The sequence below is a fragment of the Ascaphus truei genome, chromosome 2 (genome assembly GCF_040206685.1).
Source record: "Ascaphus truei isolate aAscTru1 chromosome 2, aAscTru1.hap1, whole genome shotgun sequence".
NCBI lineage: Eukaryota > Metazoa > Chordata > Amphibia > Anura > Ascaphidae > Ascaphus > Ascaphus truei.
In genome coordinates, this window is record NC_134484.1 from 420,948,915 (window position 1) to 420,976,683 (window position 27,769).

The window sequence follows — 27,769 nt, forward strand, 5'->3', positions numbered from 1 at the left end:
GGCCTGGAAGCAGTACGCACCAAATTGGAAGAACATGGAGTCGAACAGGGTCCACCAGTTGATTTTCTCATGTTGCTCATTGAGGTCATCCTCCATAAGAACTTCTTTAAATTTGAGAAACACTACTACTTACAACTAACGGGTACGGCCATGGGCTCAAATATGGCACCGTCATATGCTAATCTATTTATGGATTTGTATGAACGGTTGCACATACTAACTGACACCACGCATGGGCGGCATATCGTCAAATACCTTCGCTATATTGACGACATCTTCATTCTGTGGACGGGCAGTGAAGATGAGCTGCTGACATTTGTTTCTGATTTAAACAAAATCCCCTCCACAATCCGTTTTACCCTTAACCGCAGCTACCAGGAAATCGCTTTTCTAGATACCATAGTGTACAAAATTGGAGGCACGCTGGCTACTAGAATTTACCGGAAGAGTACAGATAAGAACTCCCTTCTTTGTGCAGCCAGCCACCATCCTGTACCACTCAAGAGGGGTCTCCCATACTCCCAGCTCCTCCGAGTGAAAAGAATTACCACTGATCCAGAAGAATCCCAAAGGGCCCTGGCTCTAATGGCCGCACGCTTTCGGGAGAGGGGCTATTCGGCCAAGGACATCAACTTTGCCTTGCTAAAGGTTGGACAGGTTGACAGGGGAGAACTATTGACACCTTCGTCAGGTAGACCGGTGAGCAACAGGCTTAATATAGTCAGTACATTTAGTACTGCTACAAACAGCATTAAGCGTTGCATTCGGGGCAATTGGCGCATCCTGGAGAACGACGAGAGGATTGGTGCATTTGCTAGAGAGCCACCACTATTCTGCTTTCGTCGGGGACCTAATATTGGTGACATGGTCACTGGATCTGATCCAATAGACAAATATGCCACACCCACCACCTGGTTAGCCAAAAAACCTGGTTCGTACCGCTGTCATGGCTGCACCAACTGCCACTATATGCAGCTGGGCCCTAGTTACAACCACCCGCATAGTGGCGTACCGATTAAAATCAAACAACAACTGAACTGTGAGTCAAAATTCGTGGTGTACTTTATTAAGTGTCCTTGTGGATTGCTGTACATCGGGAAGACTGTAAGGATGCTGAAAGAACGCATGGCCATGCACCGTTCAAGCATCAGAAAAGCCCTACTGAGTGATACCTCTGATATAGATCTGAAGTGTCTACCTGTGGCTAGACATTTCAAAGAAAAAAGACACACATTGGCCACACTTCGTTGTATGCCTATTCTGCAGGTTCCAGTCCCCCCCCCCCGTGGGGGTGACAGGGGCAGGACTTTGCTTAAACAGGAAGCAAGGCTTATCTATGAACTAAGGACTATGACACCTGGTGGCCTAAATGAGGAGCTTTCACTTAGCTGCTTTCTGTAGTTGTCTTTTTGCTTTGACTTAGTTCTACATTATGCCTTGTATATGTTTGTCACTCATTCTCTGTTGCATCACTCCCTCTGCACTTTTGCACTTCCTTTGTCCTTATATACTATGGTGATGCTATGCGCTCCTGTGATCTATACCTCTATCTGTCCCCCTGTGGTTTACCTCAACGCTCTGTGTTTTACTACTCTGCTTAGCCCCTTTTTTTTGCTGTCAGTGTGTGGGTTACTGTGCACCGAGGCGGTTTTACAGACTGCGCATGCGCGATTTGCGCTGCCGGTATCTCTGGTTGCCTGGGAGAGTTAATGAGGCATCTGCGCACAGCTGTGATGCGCGGCGCACTCTCCTTGCTGGCGTCCCGGCAGACAATGTGTTTTGGCCCACTGCGCATGCGCGGCGCGCGACGTTCCCCCGCACGGGCAGTAGACTCTGGGACCATTGTCTCAGGGTGTCTCTCTCCTAATAGTTTAAGTGTTTACTCTGATGTCATGATGAATCAATTAATTATTCAGGTAATAGGGGAGGGGGCATGGAGCACAGCTATGTTGCATATTATGTCTGATTGCTTGTTGGTGATTGGTTCCCTTTGTTTGCATTGCACTATGGGTGAGGGTATATATGTTTGGTCACTTACACTTGTGGGTTGCACGGCCCTGAGGAAGGTCTCTCTGTGGGACCGAAACGTTGGCTTACGTGTATTTCATGTTGTGAATATAGACTTTTGGATTAACCCCGAGCGGTCTGCTGTCTCTTTACTGGTCTTTGGATTGGTTCGTATCATATTTACTCTCTATGGGACTAGCATCTGTTATTACTACATCTTCAATTACAGTGTGCTGACTGAATTTCATGTGTATATATATATATATATATATATATATATATATATATATATATTTATGCTTTACTGTGGAGGGTTTTTGTCCCTTTTTTTACCCACCATAACCTTAATGACAGTGGTGATTACCTAGTCTAGTCTCAAACCTGCTTTGCCATTAAGACCAGCCTCACACTGATGATACCCATCAAGGTTGAAACATGTATGTGAGTAGGTCTAATGGCTTTGCATCTCATCCCAGCCTCTGTTTAAAAGCTGTGTTTAAAACAGCATGCATTGGCTTGAGGATTGGCTTGTGTAATACGAGCTTGAGACAAAAGGTGGCACCGAGTGCTCATTTGCATGTCATTTCCCAGAATCCCTTGCTGCAGTGGAAGCGCTGTATGCTGGGTGACAATGGGGAAAGACAGGGTTGCAGACCTGTCTAAGACATGCAAATGAACATACAGTAATATTTACAGTTGCTTTATGCTTTACTGTGGAGGGTTTTTGTCACTTTTTTTACCCACCATAACCGTAATGACAGTGGTGATTACCTAGTCTAGTCTCAAATCTGCTTTGCCATTAAGACCAGCCTCACACTGATGATACCCATCAAGGTTGAAACATGTATGTGAGTAGGTCTAATGGCTTTGGATCTCATCCCAGCCTCTGTTTAAAAGCTGTGTTTAAAACAGCATGCATTGGCTTGAGGATTGGCTTGTGTAATACGAGCTTGAGACAAAAGGTGGCACTGAGTGCTCATTTGCATGTCATTTCCCAGAATCCCTTGCTGCAGTGGAATCGCTGTATGCTGGGTGACAATGGGGAAAGACAGGGTTGCAGACCTGTCTAAGACATGCAAATGAACATACAGTAATATTTACAGTTGCTTTATGCTTTACTGTGGAGGGTTTTTGTCACTTTTTTTACCCACCATAACCTTAATGACAGTGGTAATTACCTAGTCTAGTCTCAAACCTGCTTTGCCATTAAGACCAGCCTAACACTGATGATACCCATCAAGGTTGAAACATGTATGTGAGTAGGTCTAATGGCTTTGTATCTCATCCCAGCCTCTGTTTAAAAGCTGTGTTTAAAACAGCATGCATTGGCTTGAGGATTGGCTTGAGGATTGGCTTGTGTAATATGAGCTTGAGACAAAAGGTGGCACTGAGTGCTCATTTGCATGTCATTTCCCAGAATCACTTGCTGCAGTGGAAGCGCTGTATGCTGGGTGAGAATGGGGAAAGACAGGGTTGCAGACCTGTCTAAGACATGCAAATGAACATACAGTAATATTTACAGTTGCTTTATATATATATATATATATATATATATATATATATATATATATATATATATGTAACGGGTTTTCCCCCCCCAATCGCAGATTATACTGCGTGGGTGCAGGAACATATATTGTTACTCAGGTGTGGTGCGTTACCTGTTGGCTCACAGGAGGGCTGAGCTTCCGCCACGGGGAACCTGGGGCAATTATACTATGGGTATTCTCTTACGATGCAGCGCCTCCACCTGCGATGGCTCCCACCATAAGGGGGAGTGGTTCCTCGCAGGACAAACAATAATGATCACATAGACAGCAAGGTATAATAACTAATGATTTTACTCATGTATGAATAACCTGTGTCCCTCTCACGAGGAGACACTAACCGTGACGTCTCGCAGGACGATTCCCCAACACCAAGTGATCCCACCCAGTGTCCAAAGAACCCCACCCAATGTCCCGTACTCCTACAGAGAGTCAATGGGTGACTGCGCAGTCACTAATTACGCTGAGGGCCTGGTGGTGCACTTATGTATTAGATACCTGCCAAGCACTCCGGTGCTCGGGTCAGCAATCTTCACAAAGGGTCAGACGTGTGATGAATCCGTCTGATCCTCCAACCGAACTCCGGCACGTGCGGACCGCCAGTGCGGTCCCACTCTGGAATCGTCTCTGTGGACCCCAACGTGGGTCCAACCGCTTCCACAGGAACAGCAGCAGCCGCTGTGTCCCTATCTATCTAAGTGGTACTAACGTGAGGAACCCTAACTAGGGCCTGTCCCTGTCCCTGTAGTACAGCAACCTGTAGTGGCTTGGGCAACTCCTCTGGGCCTACAGGGGTTAATGACCTATCCCGCTCCCCTAACTATCCAAGTCCCTTACAGCTTCTCTAAATGCTGCCAGCCAACGTGCTGCGCAACAAGGTGCCTGCCTGTCAGACCTCACAGCACTGACCGCCGTGATTCTGACAAGGCAGCACTCTAACGCTAAGGGCAGCGTCCCTATCTTGGGCCTCCCTCAGCAATTAACCCACTACCCTAGTGGGGGTTTGGGGCCTACCTGGGGTGTGGGTACCTATAGGGCCGCAGGAGCTGCACTCGCTCCCCGCGCCCTTCCTTCCCTCACAGTTCCCCTTCTCCAACTGCAACTCCTGAGTGACAGGGTCCCTCTCTCTAGAGCAGTCCCTGGCAACACTCTCTCTGGGGTGATTATCTACCTCAGACCCTGGGGGTGCTGGCCTAGTACAGGGAGCCTCTCTCTCCTGTACCCTACCTCCTTCCCTCGGCTGCTCCGGTCTCTCACTGCCCTGCGTGCTCCAAGCCCGCCAAATGTATCTCTTTGCCTGCCTGTGGATCTTCAGCCCTATTGGCTCCCTGGTGTCACATGGGGCATAAAGAGGCTCATGGGACTTGTAGTCCCTGCTCAGAGCCTTCCCTGGTAGGCTAGGGGTTTGCGGGCTTTCTCCTCCCTCTCCTGCACCTGCGCAAGCTTTATGGGGCTGCCTCAACATCTCCCTGCCTAACCTAGCCCTCGCGCAACTCCGTCCTGACTCTGGCGGCTGTACTGCGCATGCGCGACCCCTGCGCATGCGCAACCTAAGGGGCAATGGCGGCGCCCTATCCGCCAGCCGCCGGGACCTTAGAGACGCGATCGCGGCCTTAGCAACGGCCTGATCGTGTCCCCGGCAACCGGCCGCATGTGGGGCAAGCCGCGCTGCTCCCTGCTCCAGCCCCCACCCTTGGAAGCAGCCGTCGGGCCCGTCGGCACCCGTGACCGCGCTGCACAAGGGGAGGGGGTCTCCAGGAGCCACGGGAGCTCCAGGCTACATATATATATATATAACAATGAAAAGAAAAAGAAAAGCGTCCCAACTCAGCACTCAAGTATACTCAGAACAAATATCAAAGAAAATTATGATTTATTTAACAGCACAAATAATCAAACATAAAATACAAAAATACAGTACAAAATACAAAAATACAAGTCCCTAGCACCGTTAGTGGTTATTATATTACTAATTTAAGTACTCATTATTTGCTTAGTCTGTTGCAGGCAATTTGTCTTGTTGTAATATATATATTAAGTTCACTTGTGAGCACATTCACATGTCTTAGGCAGGTCTGCAACCTTGCCTTTCACCATTATCACCAGCATACAGTGTTTCCACTGCAGCAAGGGATTATGGGAAATGACATGCAAATGAGAACACCATGTCACCTTTTGCCTGAAAAAACAGTTTACATGGAGTCCATATCAGCTAATGCTTGCTGTTAACACAGCTTTAAAGTTGTGTCTGGAATTTGTTGATTTTAGGGTCAAGCAAATTGAGGTTGAAATCCCAAAGAGCTAACAGCTCACACTTCAAATTCATTGTACCAAATTAAATGTCACTTAATACAAGATAGTTTTATTATTTAAAGCATTCAAAATATTTCCTTACAAACACAAAATTATCTTTCTTTTTCACTGGTTCTTGCACCTCAGTACTTGCATAAACATGGCATTATTTATATCTATATGCGATAATATCCGAGTAAAAGGCTTTTATTAATAAAATATCTATTACATCTCTGCATTACATTTATTTTTAGATACGCACTTCCACCCAGTTAAATATACATTTTTTTAGAATGATTTTAAATTTGTGGTCAAAGAGGAATTATATTATATATAAATATATAGCTGCTTGTCCTAAAAGACATTGGAATTACAGTACGTATTTTGCCCTCTTCTTTTTTTTTTTTTTTTAAACAACAATCACCTTAGAAAGTATTTGCTTCTGTTCTAGACTTTCATTCAGTAAAATGTACAAACAAAGGCAATTTTTTTTTCACAGTAAAGGCAAAGTATTGGATTCAGAAGATTATTACAAAGACATTTATTCCACCCACTCAGTGTCAATAAATAACCAAAACACAAAGGAAGGTTTTTCTAAAGAGTTCTCAATCGTAACTCCAACCGAAAGGTAACAAAGGATGTTTGCCAATGCACCAAACAATGCACTGCACTGGTTTGCACAGATTGGGTAGACATTTTACTTTTAAATCACATTATTCTGTATAATTTCAAATATAATGCCTTATGTAAGTTTAAATTTATTTTAAAAAGTCAACAAATCTCAATAGCTAAAATGTATACATTTAGCCACGTCCAGTAGCAGTCCAATTGACATATATATATATTATATAAAAAATATATATATATATATATATACGTTACCATCAGAGGACTGATAAAGTAGAGACAGCACACAGTTCCTATCAGTCATCGGATGGTAACGTATATTCTTTCTATTTATTTTTAAGGGACAAGCACCAGGTCTTATTATTATCTTTACTAGGAGTGCTGATTCTTGCCTATATATATATACACACACACACACACACACACAGAAACAAGTAGTAGCGCTAGTGAGTGAATGGTAGTGTTAAAATGTGCAAATTAATTCTGTATATGTGTAGTGTGAAAAAAGGATTAAATAAGTGTTGCAAGTGAATAATGTGAGCATCAATTGATTATAGCATAGGGTCAGTCTGTACAGAATAGGCGAAGCTTCTGTGTGGTCAAGCCTGACCAAATGTAAACAGAAAACAGGAGAAAAAGAAGCGCCAGTTCCGTATGGTTGAAAAATAAATGTGTATGATCCTTGAGAAAGTCACCTAGAGTGACGAAACGCGTTGGACGTCATCACGTAGCAGCGCAGCAACGCAGTGACGCGGGCACGATTTGTGCGAAGCAACCAAGAAGCAACCAGGATCACTTGTTCCTTTACATCTGGGGATAGAGGCACCTGTCTTCATATATACATCCGATGCCGCTGCAAGGACTCAGATGCAGGAAGCCTCATCTCAAACTGAGGTCTGACACGTGGGAAGTGATTTTGTGCCACACGAGGAATTAATTTTTCAGCATCAGAACAACACCAGTTTAACCGGATCACACTCTGAGGAGGTATATTCCGTGCTTCAACAGATGTAACAGGTCTGTCATCAGCACACCCACATCACCATTGAGAAGGGACATTCTCTAGTGGGTGTTTACTGTTCCTTACTGGGCTATCATCAGCCATATGGACTGTCATTGACATTCACCACTGTTGGCCTTTTTTCCCCATGATATCTTGCTTCCTTGCTCCACATCCCCTTCCATATGTCACTTACTAATTGCTGCTATCTGCTTGTACTAGACATATTATTGCTTTTTAATCACACCAGTTTACTACTAGTCCTTTTGACTACTCTGGTCATTTAATAAAATTAGATAAAATACACATATTTATTTTTCAACCATACGGAACTGGCGCTTCTTTTTCTCCTGATATATATATAATGTGGTAACTTTGTTTTGTTTTTAAGCTTGCTGCGTATCTATGTGTTTTTAACTTTTTCCAGCTGGTCTCAGCTGTTCTGGAGGTTAGTGGTGCCTCCCTCTCAGGGTAAGATCGCCCCCCCCCCCCCCACTTTCCAAGTAAGTAGTTCTTTCTTTGACATGCATCTGGTTGTGATAGATCCAATGCGATCATTCTTCCTCTTACTATAGAGGTAAATAAGAATTTGAATCAGTTAGTGTTATGACCTGCAATATTTGGTCATGCCTTGAAGTTGCTTGCAGGCTTAAAATGCTTTGGCCAAAGGGTTTAACTAAATGACTCCTTTTTCAAGAGATATACAGGTATTTCACTATATATTTTTATCATATTGGATGTAGCTTTGGACTTCTTTGATTTTTGTTGAAAGAATAATATACTGCCACATCTTACAGACTTCATTGTCTGAGGGCTTTGCATATTGAAAGTGTCCCAACATGTATGAAAACTTTCTTTATAAAACAAAGTAAATATAGAATAGTATGGCTTCAACTTGGTTGTTACCTCGTCTATTAGACAAGGCTTTTCTGTGACTTTATATGTTAGGGCTTTCAGTCGCATCTTCACAATGAACACTACAGTACAAGTCAGTGATTAGCCTATATTTTACTTAGCTTGCCATGTCATTCCGGCACTCCAAGACACCTTCAGATCACTTGAATGGGCATTAAGGTGTTTCATGGCATACAGTAGCACCACTTCATAAATATGGATCATTGTGTCTATGTAACAGTCTTACTTAAGTGTTATTGTTCTTATAATTATTTGTGGTGTGTCAAATGTAAGACAGGCTGCACCTTTTAGGTTGAGTCTTTTCATTTACCTCAGGTAAGTGAGTGATAAATATTGCAATTTACAGAAAATAATATATGCGCATGAAATCTTACATTGTAATGCTCAGCTTGTTAGTGTTTTAAGAATTAAGTGTTTCATATAAATACCTAAGAAATTTTTACCCATCGTTCCTAGATTATCAGTTGCTGAGTCACCACTGCAAGATAATGAAATGGAAGATAATCCATACGACTACAGGAAACTTCTTCGGAAAACCTCTCAGCGTCAGCGCCTTATGTAATGCTTTTAATATTGACGTTATTTTTTTTTTTACTTAGAATCTTTAGAGAAAAAAAACAGATAATTGGGTGAATTATTTATCTGTCTCATGTTTTGAGTTCATAATATGTAATGAAGATGGGATACCCAAAAAGATGGTTATATTATATTTTAGTTTATGATGTAACTTTGTTTGTTACTGTGCATATATAAACATTTATATAATTAACGTGTACATTTGTCCTCTTGTGCTACCCAGAGTTTTGCTGCTACTGTATGTAACAGGCTCGAAAAGCAGTTGTGGTGACCTAAACGCTCAACCTAATATTCATATTTTAGAGCATTCAAACAGGGTGCAAAAGGGATAAATGATCATATATTTTTTATACAAAGTTGGTCCCAGAGGGGCCAGAAATATATACATAGTGAACACGGTTAAAATCCTCCTTGGGGTCTGCAACTATAATGTAGGATAGTGTTTGGAGATATGCGTGGTTGTACAGGGGGATGTATATACACACCGGACCTAACCAAGGGTAGGTGAAAAATAGTATGCAATATCTCTCTCCGGTGATATATTAATGCAATACACCTACCAAAGCACATATCCTACATACTCTGGTACTAGGCATAATACATAGTAATAACCACTGTGTGTTGTGGATAAGTCCAAAATGGTGTAGTATGGAGTAACTCAGATAGTATTATACTTTGTTGCTGGTGCATGTGTGTACAAATAAGTACCTATGTAACTATACGAAACAGCAGTATCAACACTAGCCCTAAATAGACATATTATATACTATGTATCCCCCATATAATTAATGAGGTGTGGAACAGTAAGTTTCAGACAAACCTCATAGTAGTTTCCTGAATAGTATAACATGCATGAGTCAATACAGCACAGTATATATCGAAAGTGCACTTGAACCTGTTTTGGGTTTGGTTCTAAATAAATCCAGGTTTTGGTTTGGGATTTGGTTTTGATAAAAAACAGTAAACAGGTTTGGATTATGGGAAAAATGTAAATTTGATGCAAAAATATCAAAATGTCATGAAATCTGGAACTGTGTTTTGATTCCTATGTGTTTACAAACTATTTAGCAAAAATAATGTGCATGTGTATATATGTATATACTGTATGTACAGATGCAGTTGCCGTTATTCAAATATTTCACGCATTGTATCCTTTTGCTTACCGGGTCATGGTGCGTTATTTCTCGAAATATTCTCGCGTTAAAACACGAGATTACTAGTGTTTTGATTGCGTGCAGAAAATAGCATTTTAGCGTTGTCTGCAATACCATCAAGAAACTGAAGTGTGTGATCATGAGTTGTTGTCTTAAAAATCTAACTGCAATTTATTGTCGTACAGTACTTCGTGTGCGTAATTGTAATTTGAAGACTAACCTTATGAGTTCATACAGTATACGTCGCCTCTTCTGCCGAATGTAAAATATGTTTTCCGCGAATTATTGTTTCTCAAATTTAAACCTTGTTGAAACGCATATGCGTGTCATCATATTTCTGCACATGCATGTCCTGATGTTATTAATTAAATTACTGTACAGTAAGATACAGTGCATTTTCTCACAGAGTCGCTAGATACTGTATCTGCTAGACAGTAGTACAGTACTAATAGTAGCAAACACTTTAATTTTCTAGCTTTAAACTGTATTTTGTACATACTGTATTCTGTACAGTATACAATATCAATGACATTTTTATATTTCAATGCCTTTAGAACTTTAGGTATAGTACTACTGTAAGTGTCTAGACTGAAAAAACATGAACACACAAAAAAGTATATTTAAAGAATGAGCATTTTTTTTGGGATAGGATAATAAAGGGACAAATAATAATCGAATAATACAACATCGCCTCTTCTTCAAAATGTACAATCTTGTATTTTCCTTCTTCGCAATGGCTGGTGCTTCTTGGACATCTGTGCCTGTAAAGAAAGAGACAATATTCTCTATTATCAATCACACCGTGCAGTATGATTACAAAATGCCTACATCTTCTCTCAAGTCTCCAGCATGATCTACTGTACGCCAAGAGTCACTGATTAATTTCAATTGGCTACTCATACAGGACATATTGAACCAGTGTGTATTAGTGCTGCTACAGTATACTACGTGTCAGACTTTCAAGTTAGTATTGCTACAACAATGTTACATTCTAGTGGGAAAATTGTTTCTGTGTATCCTCAGCTAAAAGGAGCTAAAAGGACCATGACACCAGTACAGACTATAATTATTCAGAACTGTAACGTCTGCTTTTTTGGGGGGAGAGAGAGACAAAGCATGCATGGCTTCGGGTACAGCACTTTACATTAGGACTAAAGGTTTACATTAGGTTTTGTGGGTTTGGGGGGAAGGGACTTGGCATGCATGGATTGGAGCACTTTATTTTACCTGGCAGTATTGGCGGGAGAATTTCATGCACCAAGGAGGGTTTTTTCCTGCGTATTCTCTTTCCCAGCTCCAGACATGCAAAATATTAAGCCCTTTTCGAGAGAAAAAAAAAGATATGCCTTTTTTTTCTGACTTGCAATTAACATTAGCAGTGAAGTCATTCTTGAGAAATCACTATACAGGACTTATCAACCCTGCACATGCGTGTGAAAATGGCAATGACATTTCTCAGCCAAAAATCAAAGGCTCAAAGGGAATGTGTCTTTTGTCTTTAACACACGTCCCATGGCCAGGCAGGGGGGGGGTGTGGAGAACACGCCCAATGCTTTTTCCTTGGCTTCGGCAGGGTGAGGGGTGGGGAAAGGTGCAATTAAGTTAAGTTGTCTATAGCTAAAGCTGTGATGACAGTAGAATGAAAATCATTAGAACTGTTTTAAAATGTAATTAAAGTTAAAACTCCCTTGAGAACATGGTTCTGTGTGTGATATTTCCATAAATAGTATGACAAGCAGACCAAGCCTACTCAAATTTGAAGGCTTTGAATAGTATCCCCCCTCCTTAAAAAAAGGTGTATGCCACCTCCTAAAGAAATAAAAAGGAAGTGATTTTATGACTGTAATCAAATATTTTTTTTAATCACAGTTGTGTGAAAAAGAAAGTACACCCTCTTTGAATTATATTGTTTTACATATCAGGATATAATAACAATCATCTGTTCCTTAGCAGGTCTTAAAATTAGGTAAATACAACCTCAGTCAACACTTGACATATTACACCATGTCATGATTTATTTAACAAAAATAAAGCCAAAATGGAGAAGCTATGTATGAAAACTAAGTACACCCTTACTGCTTCCATAGGAATTAAGATGCTAAGTAGCAGACAGGTGCTGCTAATCAAATGCCCTTGATTAATTGATCATCAGCAAGTGTGACACCTCTATAAAAGCCGAAGTTTTAGCAGTATGCTGGTCTGGAGCTTTCAGGTATGTGTTAACACAATTCCAAGGAGGAAAGACATCAGCAATGAACTTAGAGAAGCAATTGTTGATGCCCATCAATCTGGGAAGGGTTATAAAGCTATTTCCAAACAATTTAAAGTGCATCATTCTACAGTGAGAAAGATTATTCAAACATGGAAAACATTCAAGACAGATGCCAATCTTCCCAGGAGTGGACGTCCCAGCAAATTCACCCCAAGGTCAGACCGTGCAATGCTCAGAGAAATTGCAAAAAACCCAAGAGTTACATCTCAGACTCTATAGGCCTCAGTTAGCATGTTAAATGTTAAAGTTCATGACAGTACAATTAGAAAAAGACTGAACAAGTATGGTTTGTTTGGAAGGGTTGCCAGGAGAAAGCCTCTTCGCTCTAAAAAGAGAAACTGTACATAATACCGCGCTCCTCCCTATAGAAGTTTTCGTCAGGAAAAAAAATAGGCCTTACATATAGAAAAACAAAAGGAATGATTCCTGCGCTCCTACCAATTAGGCTAGGATAAAATAATAATCTCATGAAAAAGGGTATTTTGTTAAACCCTTTGGCCAAAGCATAAGGCATACCCATTAATGCAGGTACCTACACGATATATACATATATATATATATATATATATATATATATATATATATATATACATATATATATGTAATAATTGGTGAAAAAAGTGTAAAATTGAAGGGTTAAATATATATATATATATATATATGTATAGTGTGTGTGTGTGTGTGTGTGTGTGTGTGTGTGTGTGTGTGTGTGTGTGTGTGTGTGTGTGTATGTGTGTCTTGAGGAGACAGCTTACAGAGACTGAAGTGCTGCTATGGCAGGGGTTGCTGGAATTTACAGTCACTGGGGCCTTCCCTTCTGAATGCCTGTGGAGTGCTTTCCCCACTCCTCCCCTTTTCCCCCTTCTCCTCCTCCCCTTTCCCTCCTTCCCCTCCTCCCCTGTCCCCCATCCAACTTCCCCTCCCTAACTCTCCCTTCCCTCTATCTCTCCCCCCATCCATGTCCCCTCTCTAACTCTCTCTTCCCCCTCTCAACCCCCATTCTCTCACTCCCCCTCGCTTCTCCCACTCTCCCCCCTCTCTCATGGCTCTCTTTCTCATTCCACCCTTCCATTTTTAACACCCCTCTCTTAAGATAAATAGCAGTGTCCGTATTGACTACTTTGGCACCGGGAAAACAGGCGGTTCTGCAGTGCTGCAGCAGGATAACTAAAGGCAAGACAGACCTCACTATTGGCCCCGTAAAACTTGCTGATGCAGTCAAGCAGCAGCAGAAGCAGCAGTGTGTGACAGATGTAAGCAGCCGGCTCTCCACAAAAAAAATTGTGGCAACTGACATCCCATGCAGGACTTCTGTTCCTGCTCAAGGGGCCGGACAAAAGTGCATGGCAGACAGCATGCAGGCCTTATGTTTGACATCCCTGATCTATATATTTACTCAACAAGTACCCAACAGGTAAACTAAGGAATATGTATTTGTTGTATTAACTGTATTAATTGATGTATTAACTTGTGGTTAATTCAAATTTAACTGGTTGACAGGTAATAAATATTTAATAATATAATTATAAAACATATATATTCTGTAAACTGGTAGAGAGATTACATGGTAAACTGCAGCAATATGTATTTATTATATATTAGAAGCCAACAGGCAATAATATTAACAGAGTAAGAGACAGGTAGTCCCTCTCTATCCCTAGTGTCAAAAGATTAAGATTACAGAGCACTCCTTATAGTGTATATTAACATAATTTTATTAATGTACAAGTAATTACAGTGACAACGGTGCACAACGTTTAGGCCCTACAGACGTTTTCAAAACCCTGCGCATGGCATCATGCTGGGCTACTATAAATAGGAAGCCAAATGGTTTAAAGCAGGCCTGCACAACGTAAAGTGAGACGGGACGAAATGCTCCAAGGAAAACAAATTCGGGCCGCATGGGTAAAACAGCATTTATTATCAAAATTATACATTTCTTTTTTTAAAAGCCTGTCATGGAAGATCAGCACTTTTACCACCTTAATACCTTCTTGGATCAATCCACTAGGCAGGACAACATTGTTAAATAAAATGGGGTTTATTTGGTGAGAGCGCAAACATACAAAAGTGCACAAAAAACATATCTCCCCCAGCACCCTTCGTCATCATCATCATCTCCCCCATCACCCTTCGTCATCATCTCCCCCAGGACCATTCATCATCATCTCCGCCAGCACCCTTCATTATCATCACCCCAGCACCCATCATAATCTCCCCCAGCACCCTTCATCATCTCCCCCAACACTCCTCATCTCCCCCAGCACCCTTCATCATAATCTCCCCCAGCACCCTTCATAATCATCTCCCCCAGCACCATACATCTCTCCCAGCACCCTTCATCTCCTCCAGCACCCTTCATCATCATCTCCCCCAGCACCATTCATCATCTCCCGCAGCACCCTTCATCATCTCCCAGCACCCTTCATCTCCCCCAGCACCCTTCATCATCTCCCCCAGCACCCTTATCATCTCCCAGCACCCTTCATCATCTCCCCCAGTCACATTCAGCAGTCCCCTTCATCATCATCAACCATCCCATGCCTACCTGATCGCGGTGGCGACAGAAGAAGTGGTGGCGGCGGTGGAAGAAGCGGCGGCCGGCGGAAGAAGCGTGGCAGTGGGCCTCATCTAGGAGGGGGGATAGTGCATCAGTGTGGGAGAGCGTCACTGCATCAGTGGGGCAACTGCTGGTGCTGGAGCAGGCTTTGGGGGGGCAGCGCGTCAACTTCTGGTGCTGGAGTGGGCTCGAGGGGGGAGGGAGCGCGTCAGTGCATCATACCTGTGCTGGAGCGGGCTCGGGGGGAGCACGTCACACCACTGGAGCACGCTCCTACTGCTGCAGCACGCTCCTTCCCTATCAAGGAAGGGGGGATGAGGGGGCCGTTGCAGGCCGCACAAGGAGTCCCAGCGGGTCGCATGCGGCCGGCGGGCCATTTGTTGTGCAGGCCTGGTGTAAAGTAAAGAGTTGACGGCAGGCAAAGTTAATTACATCACATGAGGTTGTTTAAAGGTTGCTCGAAAATAGATGTTAACCCCAGAAGTCTCTCCTATTGTGGCATCACAATCAGCTAACCAGTCCACTATCGACTACCAGCCATGTACTGGTAAAACAGTACAAGGAGCAATCAGAAAGAAAATGGAAATTTCACAGCCAAACTTTAGCTATTTACTAAGCTGAAAAATACATATAAAGTGCATATAAGATACCCAAATGTATCAAATAAATTATCAAAAGAAAATACATGCAAATAGTCCACTCCTGTTCTATCACAATGCATTTTACATTTCAGAAAATTGTAGATATCTATCATAAAACAGAATTTGGAGTAGACAGAGAAAATGATTGAGACAAAAAAATCCTGTATCACTACTGTTAGTGAACTGATAAAGCTCACAGTTGTCATTTCCTATCATATACTATGAACAAATCTCCCACCAATTATAAATGTCCCCAATCTTGAACTTTATACAATCAACGGGAGATCAGTCTAAGATTGATATGACTACTGTTTAACAGCATCATCTACAGTTAAAGTACATTTAAAGCTATTATGCAGACTTATTTTATCAATTGTTTTTAACATAGATAGATGCAACAGTATTTTCCTTTGATGAAACTTAGTGTATGGTGTTAACACAGGAATTCAAATTTTCTGTATATTCTCTTTTTGATCATTTTATTTGACAAATATGGCATCTTCTAAATACTTACATGTATTTTCCTGCCACAAAGCATTAGCAGGTTCAATAATGGGGGCTATATCTGTAGTTGGATGCATTGGTACACAGAGATACAAACTAAAAATGCCTTTCATTATGCCATGTTAATTATTGTTTTAAAGCTTCAAAGATAGTGGTTGCCTTTCACATTGGTTTCAATGGGGAACAATAACCTAGCTATTAGCGTAGGCTGTCCTCTGACTTCTTGTGTTACAACAACTGTGTACACTAACCCATTAAGCATTAACAAAAGTTTTCATTGGAAAATGAAATCATGGCCAACCTATGTTGACATCCTATGGTAATATAAATGTTGGTATTTAAGTCCATGTTTCATACAAATGTTAGTAAATAGTGATATCGTATATTTTTTTTACCAAGATATGATCCTTAATTTATTAGATATAGTAGCTACATCACAAAATGCAAAATAAAATGTGACTTGTGTCATCATCACACCATATGCATCTTTACCCACTATGCTATGTTATATAATGCCTGCATAGTCAACAACATGGTATCGCCATTTTTCTTCAAATAGAAATGCCCTTAATTAGAATAGTAAGTACAGTATGTGGAAAGCATAATCGCAATGCATTAACCTGCATCCAGATTAATAGAAGAGACTGCATGGTTAACAGTGCATTACTTCTTCATTACTCATACTAATTAAGTAATAATCCCCTCAGAACAGGGCATTACTGGCCAATAATGCCCTGGCTGGAAGAGTTGAAGGCCCGAGGCGAAGCAGTGGGGACTTTAACCCAGCCAGGGCATTATTGGCAAGTAATGCCCTGTTCTGAGGGGATTATTACTATTATAGGCTAAATGTAGGCTTATTTCATAAATAATAGACACTTTTGTATAGTTAAATAGATTTTTTGATTAAAATAAAATGGTAAATACATGAAACCACCTCTATATACGCTTACACAGCAGATATCTATATCCACACACTGCCGCCCCCTCTGTGTACACACACACACAGCAGCAAACACACAAACTGCTGCTACACAAACACACACACACACACACACACACACAGTACCTCTAAACACACAGCAGCTCTACACACATAAGCACACCACACACACACACACACACTGGAGCTCTAGATACACAACACAGCACCTCCTCTACACTCACAACATAGCACCTCTACACACACAACACAGCACCTCTACACACACAATACAGCAGCTCTACACACAACACAGCAGCTCTACACACACACAACACAGCAGCTCTACATACACAAACTCTGCTGCTACACACACATGCTACACCCATAAACACTGCTGCTTACACTGACACACACACACACACACACACACACTTTGGAGCTCTATACACACACACAGTAGCTCAACACACACACACCACATCAGCTCTACACACACAAACGCTGCTGCTACACACATGCTACACCCATAAACACTGCTGCTGACACTGACACACACACACACTGGAGCTCTATACACACACACAGTAGCTCTATACACACACATCAGCTCTACACACACACAAACTGCTGCTACACATACAACAGCACAGCACACACACACACACACACACACACACACACACACACACACACATACACACTGCAGCCACAATAAAAAATGCAGCCACTTAATAAACTTTGCACTCCCCCCCCTCACCTCTACACACAACACAGCACCACACAGCACCACACAGCACTACACAGCACTACACCGCACCTCTACACACACACCCCACACACACACACACAACACTGCACATCTATACATAACACAGCACCTCTATACCACTCACACCTGTGTTTACCGCTGTTGATTTATTTGACCTATTTGGATTCTGATTTCTTTGGGTACAGTTCTTTGTGTAACCACCAGGTGTCCAAAATGAATGAATTACCTTTGCACTATCCAATGGATAGTACTGTACAGTTACAGTATGTACTGTGCCACTGTGTCAATTTGCAGGTATTTAAAAACCAGATAAAAACCAAGTCTACCAGAGTGGTCCATTTTGAATTGACCTTGGTCGTTGAAGACACTGAAGACGTTATCAAATGTAGGCATTCATAATTAAAAGCTCTAAAACCCAATGCTTTTTTCTACATTGTTATCCCTGCACAATTGCTGAATGGACACCATGTCAACTCCATACATGTATACCAAACCTGACAGTAGTTATGCATTTTAAAATTTTCTGCAATTAATGCTGGATCAGATAAGAAGGCAACTTTAGCAGAAATATATGAATATTTCATTTCGAACTATGATTTTTACAAATTTTCACCGAATGTTCGTGGGTGGAAGCACTTGGTAAGGCAAACCTTAACTAATCAAGATTGCTTTTTTCGCACTGCCCCTCCTCCGGGAGATAGAAGAGGGTATTGGTCTGTGATCCCACATTTTGACAGTATGTTTGCTCATAGCAACTACAAAAGGAGAAAGGTCGGGTTTAATCCATGTAAGATTCGTCTTTCCCAATTCAGCAATGTACCAGCCAATGTACCAGCCAATGTAACAGCACCGGCTTACAATAACGGTCTGACAGTCAGTGAAAACCTGGTGAACCGCAATCCTTGCTATCTGGCCCCCCAAAATTACAAGACAGATTATTAGCCTGATTTCCAACCATATTACCAGCCTAGGTACCGACATGATCACCAGCTTCAGCAGCTTCAGAAGCTTCAGCAGGCACCTGTCAACTATAATGCGGTCAACTACAATGCAGACTACAGGAGTGACCCCAACTTGTACGCACAATACATTGGCTCATCTCCACCCGGTTGGCAAAGTTTATAATGAAGGTAAATATAATGTACTACAGTACAGTATACTGTATTACACTATACAGTACAGTATTAACTTTAATTCCCAAAGACACTACAGTAGTGTACTGTATGCCTGCCATACATACAGTACAGTACTGTACAGTATCAATGTTTGTACTCATGCACACTACAGCGCTACTTGACGCATGCGCAATACCGGGAATAATAGCATCATTTTTTCCCAGAAAATAAACTTTGACATTGAGCGTCAAAAGATAAAGAGGACGTTCGATCGATCTCTAATATTGCTTTTTTTAAACATTGCTTTTTTACTTTTATACAGTCAGTATTACCAGCCACACGCTTTTAAAACTTTGCCACACTATTATTTTGGACAACACACTATGCACTGTACAGTTCTGTATACTGTATGATCGATTCAAATTAAAGTGACAATGTAATTTTTATTGAGAAGGAGAGAATAATTGTGAGCTTTATACAAAACATTTTACAGTATGATTCTACTGTATGTTTTCATATTCAATACATTTTTACATTGTTATCATCACTACTGTTTTATTTTATCCATGATGTTGCATTTTTCAGTATAATTACAGTAGACTTGCATGTGTAACTAATTATGTTAAGAAACCACAGAAATAAATAGTAATAGCTTTTATTCTATATTTATTATTCAATACTTTCAACTTTTGCTAGGCTTGCTCTGCTTTTCATACTGTTTGTCGAAATATTACACTCACACAGACAAAGACGGACTAATGTAGTTGCAAAAGGCATTCCAGTCATTATTCTTAACTCCCCGGGCCATGGTAGCTTCCTTAAATAACAAAGACACATTACCTTTGAGCCGTGGGGTCTTTGCTGAACAAAGTTGCTTTTGTTGAACCTTCACTCCCTCACAAAGAAAGTCTTGCAAAAATGCATTCAACTGCTTATCGACTCCTCCCCCAGAGTGAATCATTATGTTTAAGGCAGTGATGTACTGTAGAGTCCTGTGAACGGTTTCACACGCATGTGCACGGGTGATAAGTCCTTGAGTGGGATTTGCCAAGAATGACTTCACTGCAAATGTGTATTTCAAGTAGTCTGAAAAAAAAAGAAAAAAAGGCATACTTGTTGTTTCTATTTTTTTCTCGACAAGGGCATACAGTAATACAGTAAATGAGTGATTTCAAGATAACATTATCTGATACATGGTTTTAATATTGTATCAATATTTACTTTCTAAAAATCACTGTAGGAGGAGGCATACTCAAATTGTTTTGGGGGGGTTATACTGTACTATTGAAAACCTTCACCTTTTGCTAGGTTTGGTCTGCTTTTCATACTGTTTATGGCAATATCTCAGACCCATGGTATTTATGTACTGTGAAAATTTATTGTACAACTGTCCAAATGATTTCATTGAACTACAGTATATAATCCTCTGCACCCAGACTGGAAAAGTTGCTGTTGTTGTACCTTCCCCCCTTTGAGTACTTTGTTCCAGAAAATAATTATTCCTTGTATTAATTCCTCCTTTTTGGATGGTTTCACAACCTTTTGTATATAAGCCTTCATCGCATACCACACAAGTTTAATGGGATTTAAATCTGGGATCTGGAATGGGAGGGGAAAGAAAAAGGCAAATTAGTTGAACAGAAAAACAATTTAAAACAAAGAGTAAAAGTTAATGTACTGTACAGTACAGTACACTGGAGAACTTACTCCGGTGGCATCTTAATCCAGTTGATATCGCACGCAAGAATATAGTTAGAAGAGGCGGTATATTTAGGGTCATTGTCCTTAAAGAAACGGTGACCAACAGATTGGAAATTATGCCTAATGTATTCAACAATACAGGTGAAAATTTGCTCTTGGAAAAATACTTTATCCGTGATTCCTGGAATAATATACACTGGCGACACACTTTATTCGAGCACGGCTAGTCCCGCGAATTCGGGTATACTCGGGTGTATTCAGGTTTCTGATAGTTTTCTGCCAGAGTACATTGCGTTATTTTCCGGCCTGAATTTAAGCTTTTTATTCCGGCTGGTTACAATACTGCAATGCCGTCAAAATACACATGGTGGCGCTTGCGAGCTATTCTCTGTGAAGCCGTCCCCTATAATGAATTGTAATGCAGTATACTGTATACTGTATACTATATACTGTATATACTGTATAACAACAACCCCTGTAAGCCCTAACATACAGTACTGTACAGTACTGTACTGTACTGTATATGCACATACATAAATGATACTACTGTATGGGCGGCGGGGGCGAGATGTGTTTGCAGCAGAGAGAGATCCGCTGCTCTCTCTCTGCGCAAACATCCGCACATTAAAAATTATTTGAAATACATTTTTATTGATAGTGTAGATGTGCAGGGGGTCTGCGGAGCTGAACCGCGTTGGTTTTAGGTCTGGGGACCCCGTGCCCCCCGAGATACAGGCCCCTTTAGTATTAACTGCTACGGTCGTGAAGGGGTTAAGTGCACCCGCAACCCCCCCCCCCCCTCCCACAAGTCCTAAACTCACACCAAGGGCCAAATACCCCCCTCACCAATCCCCACTACACACAATAAAGCGGGCACGGTGGGTTAACCCCTTCATTGCCTTAGCGGCTATCCGCTATGGTAATGACGCAGCATTTTCCGTATTTTTAATAATATTGATCAGGAGCAGGGGGGGGGGGTTCCCTGAGCATTAATTTCTGGCTCAGGGAACCCCCTGCTCACTTTACAATATTATTAAAATAATGCTTCTTTACCATAGCGCATAGACGCTAAGGTAAAGAACGAGTGTTTATTTATACTGTATATTGTATGTGTTTTATTGATAGTGTACATGTGCAGAGGGTCTCCAGAGCAGAAGCGCACAGGTTTCAGGTCTGGGGACCCCGTGCCCCCCGAGATACAGGCCACTTTAGGGGGTGCCGGTATCCCTCTGCTCTGCTTGGTTTACAGGCCGCGGTCACGTGATCGGGACCTTTAAACGCAGAGGGATACCGGCACCCCCTAAAGGGGCCTGTATCTCGGGGGGCACGGGGTCCCCAGACCTAAAACCAACGCGGTTCAGCTCCGCAGACCCCCTGCACATCTACACTATCAATAAAAATGTATTTCAAATGTATTTATTGTCATTTATTTATTTATTTTTTGGCGGCTGCTGTGTGTATTTTATTGTTGTGGGTTGCGGGAGGGTGGGTGAATGGGGTATTCGCCCCAACGATGGTTGGGGAGGGCTTGCGGGGGGGGGGGTAGCGGGAGGGCTTAACCCCTTCATGACCGTAGCGGTATTAACTGCTACGGTCGTGAAGGGGTTAAGTGCACCCGCAACCCCCCCCCCCCCTCCCGCAAGTCCTAAACTCACACCAAGGGCCAAATACCCCCCTCACCAATCCCCACTACACACAATAAAGCGGGCACGGTGGGTTAACCCCTTCATTGCCTTAGCGGCTATCCGCTATGGTAATGACGCAGCATTTTCCGTATTTTTAATAATATTGATCAGGAGCAGGGGGGGGGGGGGTTCCCTGAGCATTAATTTCTGGCTCAGGGAACCCCCTGCTCACTTTACAATATTATTAAAATAATGCTTCTTTACCATAGCGCATAGACGCTAAGGTAAAGAACGAGTGTTTATTTATACTGTATATTGTATGTGTTTTATTGATAGTGTACATGTGCAGAGGGTCTCCAGAGCAGAAGCGCACAGGTTTCAGGTCTGGGGACCCCGTGCCCCCCGAGATACAGGCCACTTTAGGGGGTGCCGGTATCCCTCTGCTCTGCTTGGTTTACAGGCCGCGGTCACGTGATCGGGACCTTTAAACGCAGAGGGATACCGGCACCCCCTAAAGGGGCCTGTATCTCGGGGGGCACGGGGTCCCCAGACCTAAAACCAACGCGGTTCAGCTCCGCAGACCCCCTGCACATCTACACTATCAATAAAAATGTATTTCAAATGTATTTATTGTCATTTATTTATTTATTTTTTGGCGGCTGCTGTGTGTATTTTATTGTTGTGGGTTGCGGGAGGGTGTGTGAATGGGGTATTCGCCCCAACGATGGTTGGGGAGGGCTTGCGGGGGGGGGGGTGGGGTAGCGGGAGGGCTTAACCCCTTCATGACCGTAGCGGTATTAACTGCTACGGTCGTGAAGGGGTTAAGTGCACCCGCAACCCCCCCCCCCCCCCCTCCCGCAAGTCCTAAACTCACACCAAGGGCCAAATACCCCCCTCACCAATCCCCACTACACACAATAAAGCGGGCACGGTGGGTTAACCCCTTCATTGCCTTAGCGGCTATCCGCTATGGTAATGACGCAGCATTTTCCGTATTTTTAATAATATTGATCAGGAGCAGGGGGGGGGGGGTTCCCTGAGCATTAATTTCTGGCTCAGGGAACCCCCTGCTCACTTTACAATATTATTAAAATAATGCTTCTTTACCATAGCGCATAGACGCTAAGGTAAAGAACGAGTGTTTATTTATACTGTATATTGTATGTGTTTTATTGATAGTGTACATGTGCAGAGGGTCTCCAGAGCAGAAGCGCACAGGTTTCAGGTCTGGGGACCCCGTGCCCCCCGAGATACAGGCCACTTTAGGGGGTGCCGGTATCCCTCTGCTCTGCTTGGTTTACAGGCCGCGGTCACGTGATCGGGACCTTTAAACGCAGAGGGATACCGGCACCCCCTAAAGGGGCCTGTATCTCGGGGGGCACGGGGTCCCCAGACCTAAAACCAACGCGGTTCAGCTCCGCAGACCCCCTGCACATCTACACTATCAATAAAAATGTATTTCAAATGTATTTATTGTCATTTATTTATTTTTTGGCGGCTGCTGTGTGTATTTTATTGTTGTGGGTTGCGGGAGGGTGGGTGAATGGGGTATTCGCCCCAACGATGGTTGGGGAGGGCTTGCGGGGGGGGGGGTGGGGTAGCGGGAGGGCTTAACCCCTTCATGACCGTAGCGGTATTAACTGCTACGGTCGTGAAGGGGTTAAGTGCACCCGCAACCCCCCCCCCCCTCCCGCAAGTCCTAAACTCACACCAAGGGCCAAATACCCCCCTCACCAATCCCCACAATAAAGCGGGCACGGTGGGTTAACCCCTTCATTGCCTTAGCGGCTATCCGCTATGGTAATGACGCAGCATTTTCCGTATTTTTAATAATATTGATCAGGAGCAGGGGGGGGGGGGGTTTCCCTGAGCATTAATTTCTGGCTCAGGGAACCCCCTGCTCACTTTACAATATTATTAAAATAATGCTTCTTTACCATAGCGCATAGACGCTAAGGTAAAGAACGAGTGTTTATTTATACTGTATATTGTATGTGTTTTATTGATAGTGTACATGTGCAGAGGGTCTCCAGAGCAGAAGCGCACAGGTTTCAGGTCTGGGGACCCCGTGCCCCCCGAGATACAGGCCACTTTAGGGGGTGCCGGTATCCCTCTGCTCTGCTTGGTTTACAGGCCGCGGTCACGTGATCGGGACCTTTAAACGCAGAGGGATACCGCCACCCCCTAAAGGGGCCTGTATCTCGGGGGGCACGGGGTCCCCAGCCCTAAAACCAACGCGGTTCAGCTCCGCAGACCCCCTGCACATCTACACTATCAATAAAAATGTATTTCAAATGTATTTATTGTCATTTATTTATTTATTTTTTGGCGGCTGCTGTGTGTATTTTTTTAATAATATTGATCAGGAGCAGGGGGGGGGGGGTTGCATTAATTTCTGGCTCAGGGAGCCCCCTGCTCACTGTACAATATTATTAAATCTCTCTCTGCTGCAAACACATCTCGCCCCCAGTACAGTATGTGCAGTAATTTACTGAACATGTACTGTAGAATAAATGCATAGTTTTATTTATTCGGGTTTATTACACAGTATACTGTTCGGCTGGAAAACATCAGCATACTGTACAGCACAATATTACTGTATCCATCGAAATCCCCCCATTAGCCGTTTTCTTTTCTTTTCTGAGGAAAAACAAAATGAAAAGTTTTAATGTACAGTAATGGTCAGCCCCCTAAAGAAGTACCCAGCCAGCCCCACCAAAATAATAGTACTCACCATACTGTATTACTGAATTTCCCATTCAGCTTGCGCCGGCGCCGGCCCACTTCCAGTCCAGCTTTCATCATCACCCACGTCGATAGTTTGCAGAGGGACTAGCCCACCTGTAGTCAGCGGGAAATCGCTTAGGTACATGCAAGCTTCATCAAAACTGGCTGCGAAATCCATCTCAGGGTTGTCACCGATGGAGATGGCATCATGATAAGCTGGTGCTGCTGCTGGTTCTGGTTCTGGTTCTGGCGCATTGCTTGGCAGGGACTGTGGCTTCTTATTTCGTTTTAACACGACCCTTCGCCTCTTGCCGCCTCCATTATCATAGATACGGGAAAAACCCGGTGCCACACACCAATACCCTCCAACAAATTGGGGCTCAATACGGTGAAAACAGGGGTCACTACATAACCTTTTCCTTATTGCGCGCTTCCACAAATGAGGAGTTGGCGAAAATCTGTAAAAGTCATAATTTTCGATAAAATACTGATAAATTTGAACAACTGTTGCCATCTTATCCTCTGTTGCATTAATAGCGGCCCATATCAAATAAGCATAACTTCTGTCAGGTTTTTGGAAAGCGGGCTCCACTTGAACACTCATGTCTCTGTAGAATAGTGTAAGCGAAAATGATCTTTGTCTTTATTTAATACAGTACTGTATGTAAAGCCTAAATTGATACATTTTTTGCAACTCTTCCTTCAGTCTCAAGGACAAGTTACAATACTGTAGCATACTGTACTGGGATAAAGTATCTTTTTTGGTATAGTAAACGAAACAACTTGCAAAGTCCACACATTACTTAAGTCATGAGTTTATGCCATCTGGTGGACAAACGAAACATTGCCGCCTAATAAATTCTTCTGGTTATCATGAGTTTATGCCATCTGGTGGACAAACGAAACATTGCCGCCTAGTAAATTCTTCTGGTTATCATTTAACAGATCAGATCCCCCGTCAGCCAGGCATGAACCGTGGCTGGGAAGGCAAACGCAACGCAGCATGCGAGAGGTGAGCAGCGGCGGATTCCAAGTATCTGCCAGGTAGAAATCGGGCATTTGCTCGAATAAAGTGTGTCGGTGCAGTAAGAAAAATGTAACATTAGGGTCCAAATACACTACAGTTGTATAGTGCATAAGGCTACAGCATGTGACTTTGTGCATTATTTTACCCTCAAAGATGATTATGCATCCTGGTCCACATCTATAGATTGCACCCCACACATGCATCTTCAGTTTGTGCTAGGGTCGCGGCTTCAGAGATAGGCGTCCTTTTTTGTGGAATGCATAAGTGGCAAATCCCGCAAGAGCTACAGTTGTCTCGTCAGAAAAAATGACATCCTGAAAAGTCTTGCCACTTTCTATCCATAGCCATGCTGGGTCCACTCTGTTTACCTTGTTTGCATCCCTTATCATTGGATACACTCTGTAATGAGAGAGAAGAATTTTACAGGTACAGTAAAACCACACTTTTACCTACTGTACAGTACTAACTACAGCACTCTTCACACAGTACTATTGCAATATACTGAACTTTATTACTACTGTATACGGTACTATCACGTATTCGTGGGGGTAATATACTTTATAAAGTACTGTACATTACTTTGTTACAGTAAGACACTTAATTTACACGTCCATATTTCCATCCCAATATGGCGTCTCATTACCCTGATGCTGGTCTCAGATGCCGTGATATTGTGACCGTTCTCTAGAACAGTCTTGACTCTTGCTGCACAGCGCTCATCATTATCCTATTGTATTGTATTGTGTCTTTATTTATATAGCGCCATTAATGTACATAGCGCTTCACAGTAGTAATACATGTGGTAATCGAATAAATAACAGATAATATAAATAACAAATCATGGGAATAAGTGCTTTAGACATTAACATAACATTAAGGAAGAGGAGTCCCTGCCACGAGGAGCTTACAATCTAATTGGTAGGTAGAGAGAACGTACAGAGACAGTAGGAGGGACTTCTGGTAAGTGCGTCTGCAGGGGGCCAAGCTTTATGTATCATGTGTTCAGAATGTTCACAGTGCTATTCGTATGCTTTTTTAAGCAAGTGTGTCTTAAGGTGGGTCTTAAAGGTGGATAGAGGGGGTGCTAGTCGGGTACTGAGGGGAAGGGCATTCCAGAGGTGTGGGGCAGTCATTGAAAAAGGTTTAAGGCGGGAGAGTGCTTTAGATAAAAAGGGGTTAGAAAGAAGACATCCTTGAGCAGAACGCAAGAGTCGGGATGGTGCATAGCGAGAAATTAGGGCTGAGATGTAAGGAGGGGCAGAAGAGTGTAAAGCTTTAAAAGTGAGGAGAAGAATGGAGTGTGAGATGCGGGATTTGATCGGAAGCCAGGAGAGGGATTTCAGGACGGGAGATGCTGAGACAGATCTAGGAAAGAGTAGAGTGATTCTGGCAGCAGCATTTAGGATAGATTGTAGGGGAGACAGGTGAGAGGCAGGAAGGCCGGACAGCAGGAGGTTACAGTAATCAAGACGGGGGAGAATGAGGGCCTGAGTCAGAGTTTTAGCAGTCGAGCAACAGAGGAAAGGGCGTATCTTTGTTATATTGCGGAGGAAAAAGCGACAAGTTTTAGAAATGTTTTGAATGTGAGGGGCGAATGTGAGAGAGGAGTCGAGTGTGACCCCTAGGCAGCGTGCTTGGGCTACTGGGTGAATGATCGTAGTTCCAACAGTAATGTGGAAGGAGGTAGTAGGGACAGGTTTGGGAGGAAGTATGAGGAGCTCTGTTTTAGCCATGTTGAGTTTAAGGTGACGGAGGGCCATCCAGGATGATATAGCAGAGAGACATTCA

At 42.7% G+C, this 27,769-nt stretch overlaps 1 protein-coding gene across 1 annotated transcript in view; it reads left to right on the forward strand.

Annotated features, from left to right (window-relative positions):
• LOC142487761 (myosin-IIIa-like) overlaps positions 1-11,834 on the forward strand; it is a 157,775-nt gene extending 145,941 nt beyond the window's left edge. The window contains exons 23-24 of the mRNA XM_075587611.1: positions 6,346-6,474; positions 8,845-11,834. Of these exons, the coding sequence (XP_075443726.1) occupies positions 6,346-6,474; positions 8,845-8,950 (235 nt within the window). The 3' untranslated portion in view covers positions 8,951-11,834. The remainder of the gene's footprint in view (positions 1-6,345; positions 6,475-8,844) is intronic.
• Positions 11,835-27,769: the final 15,935 nt, after the last annotated feature.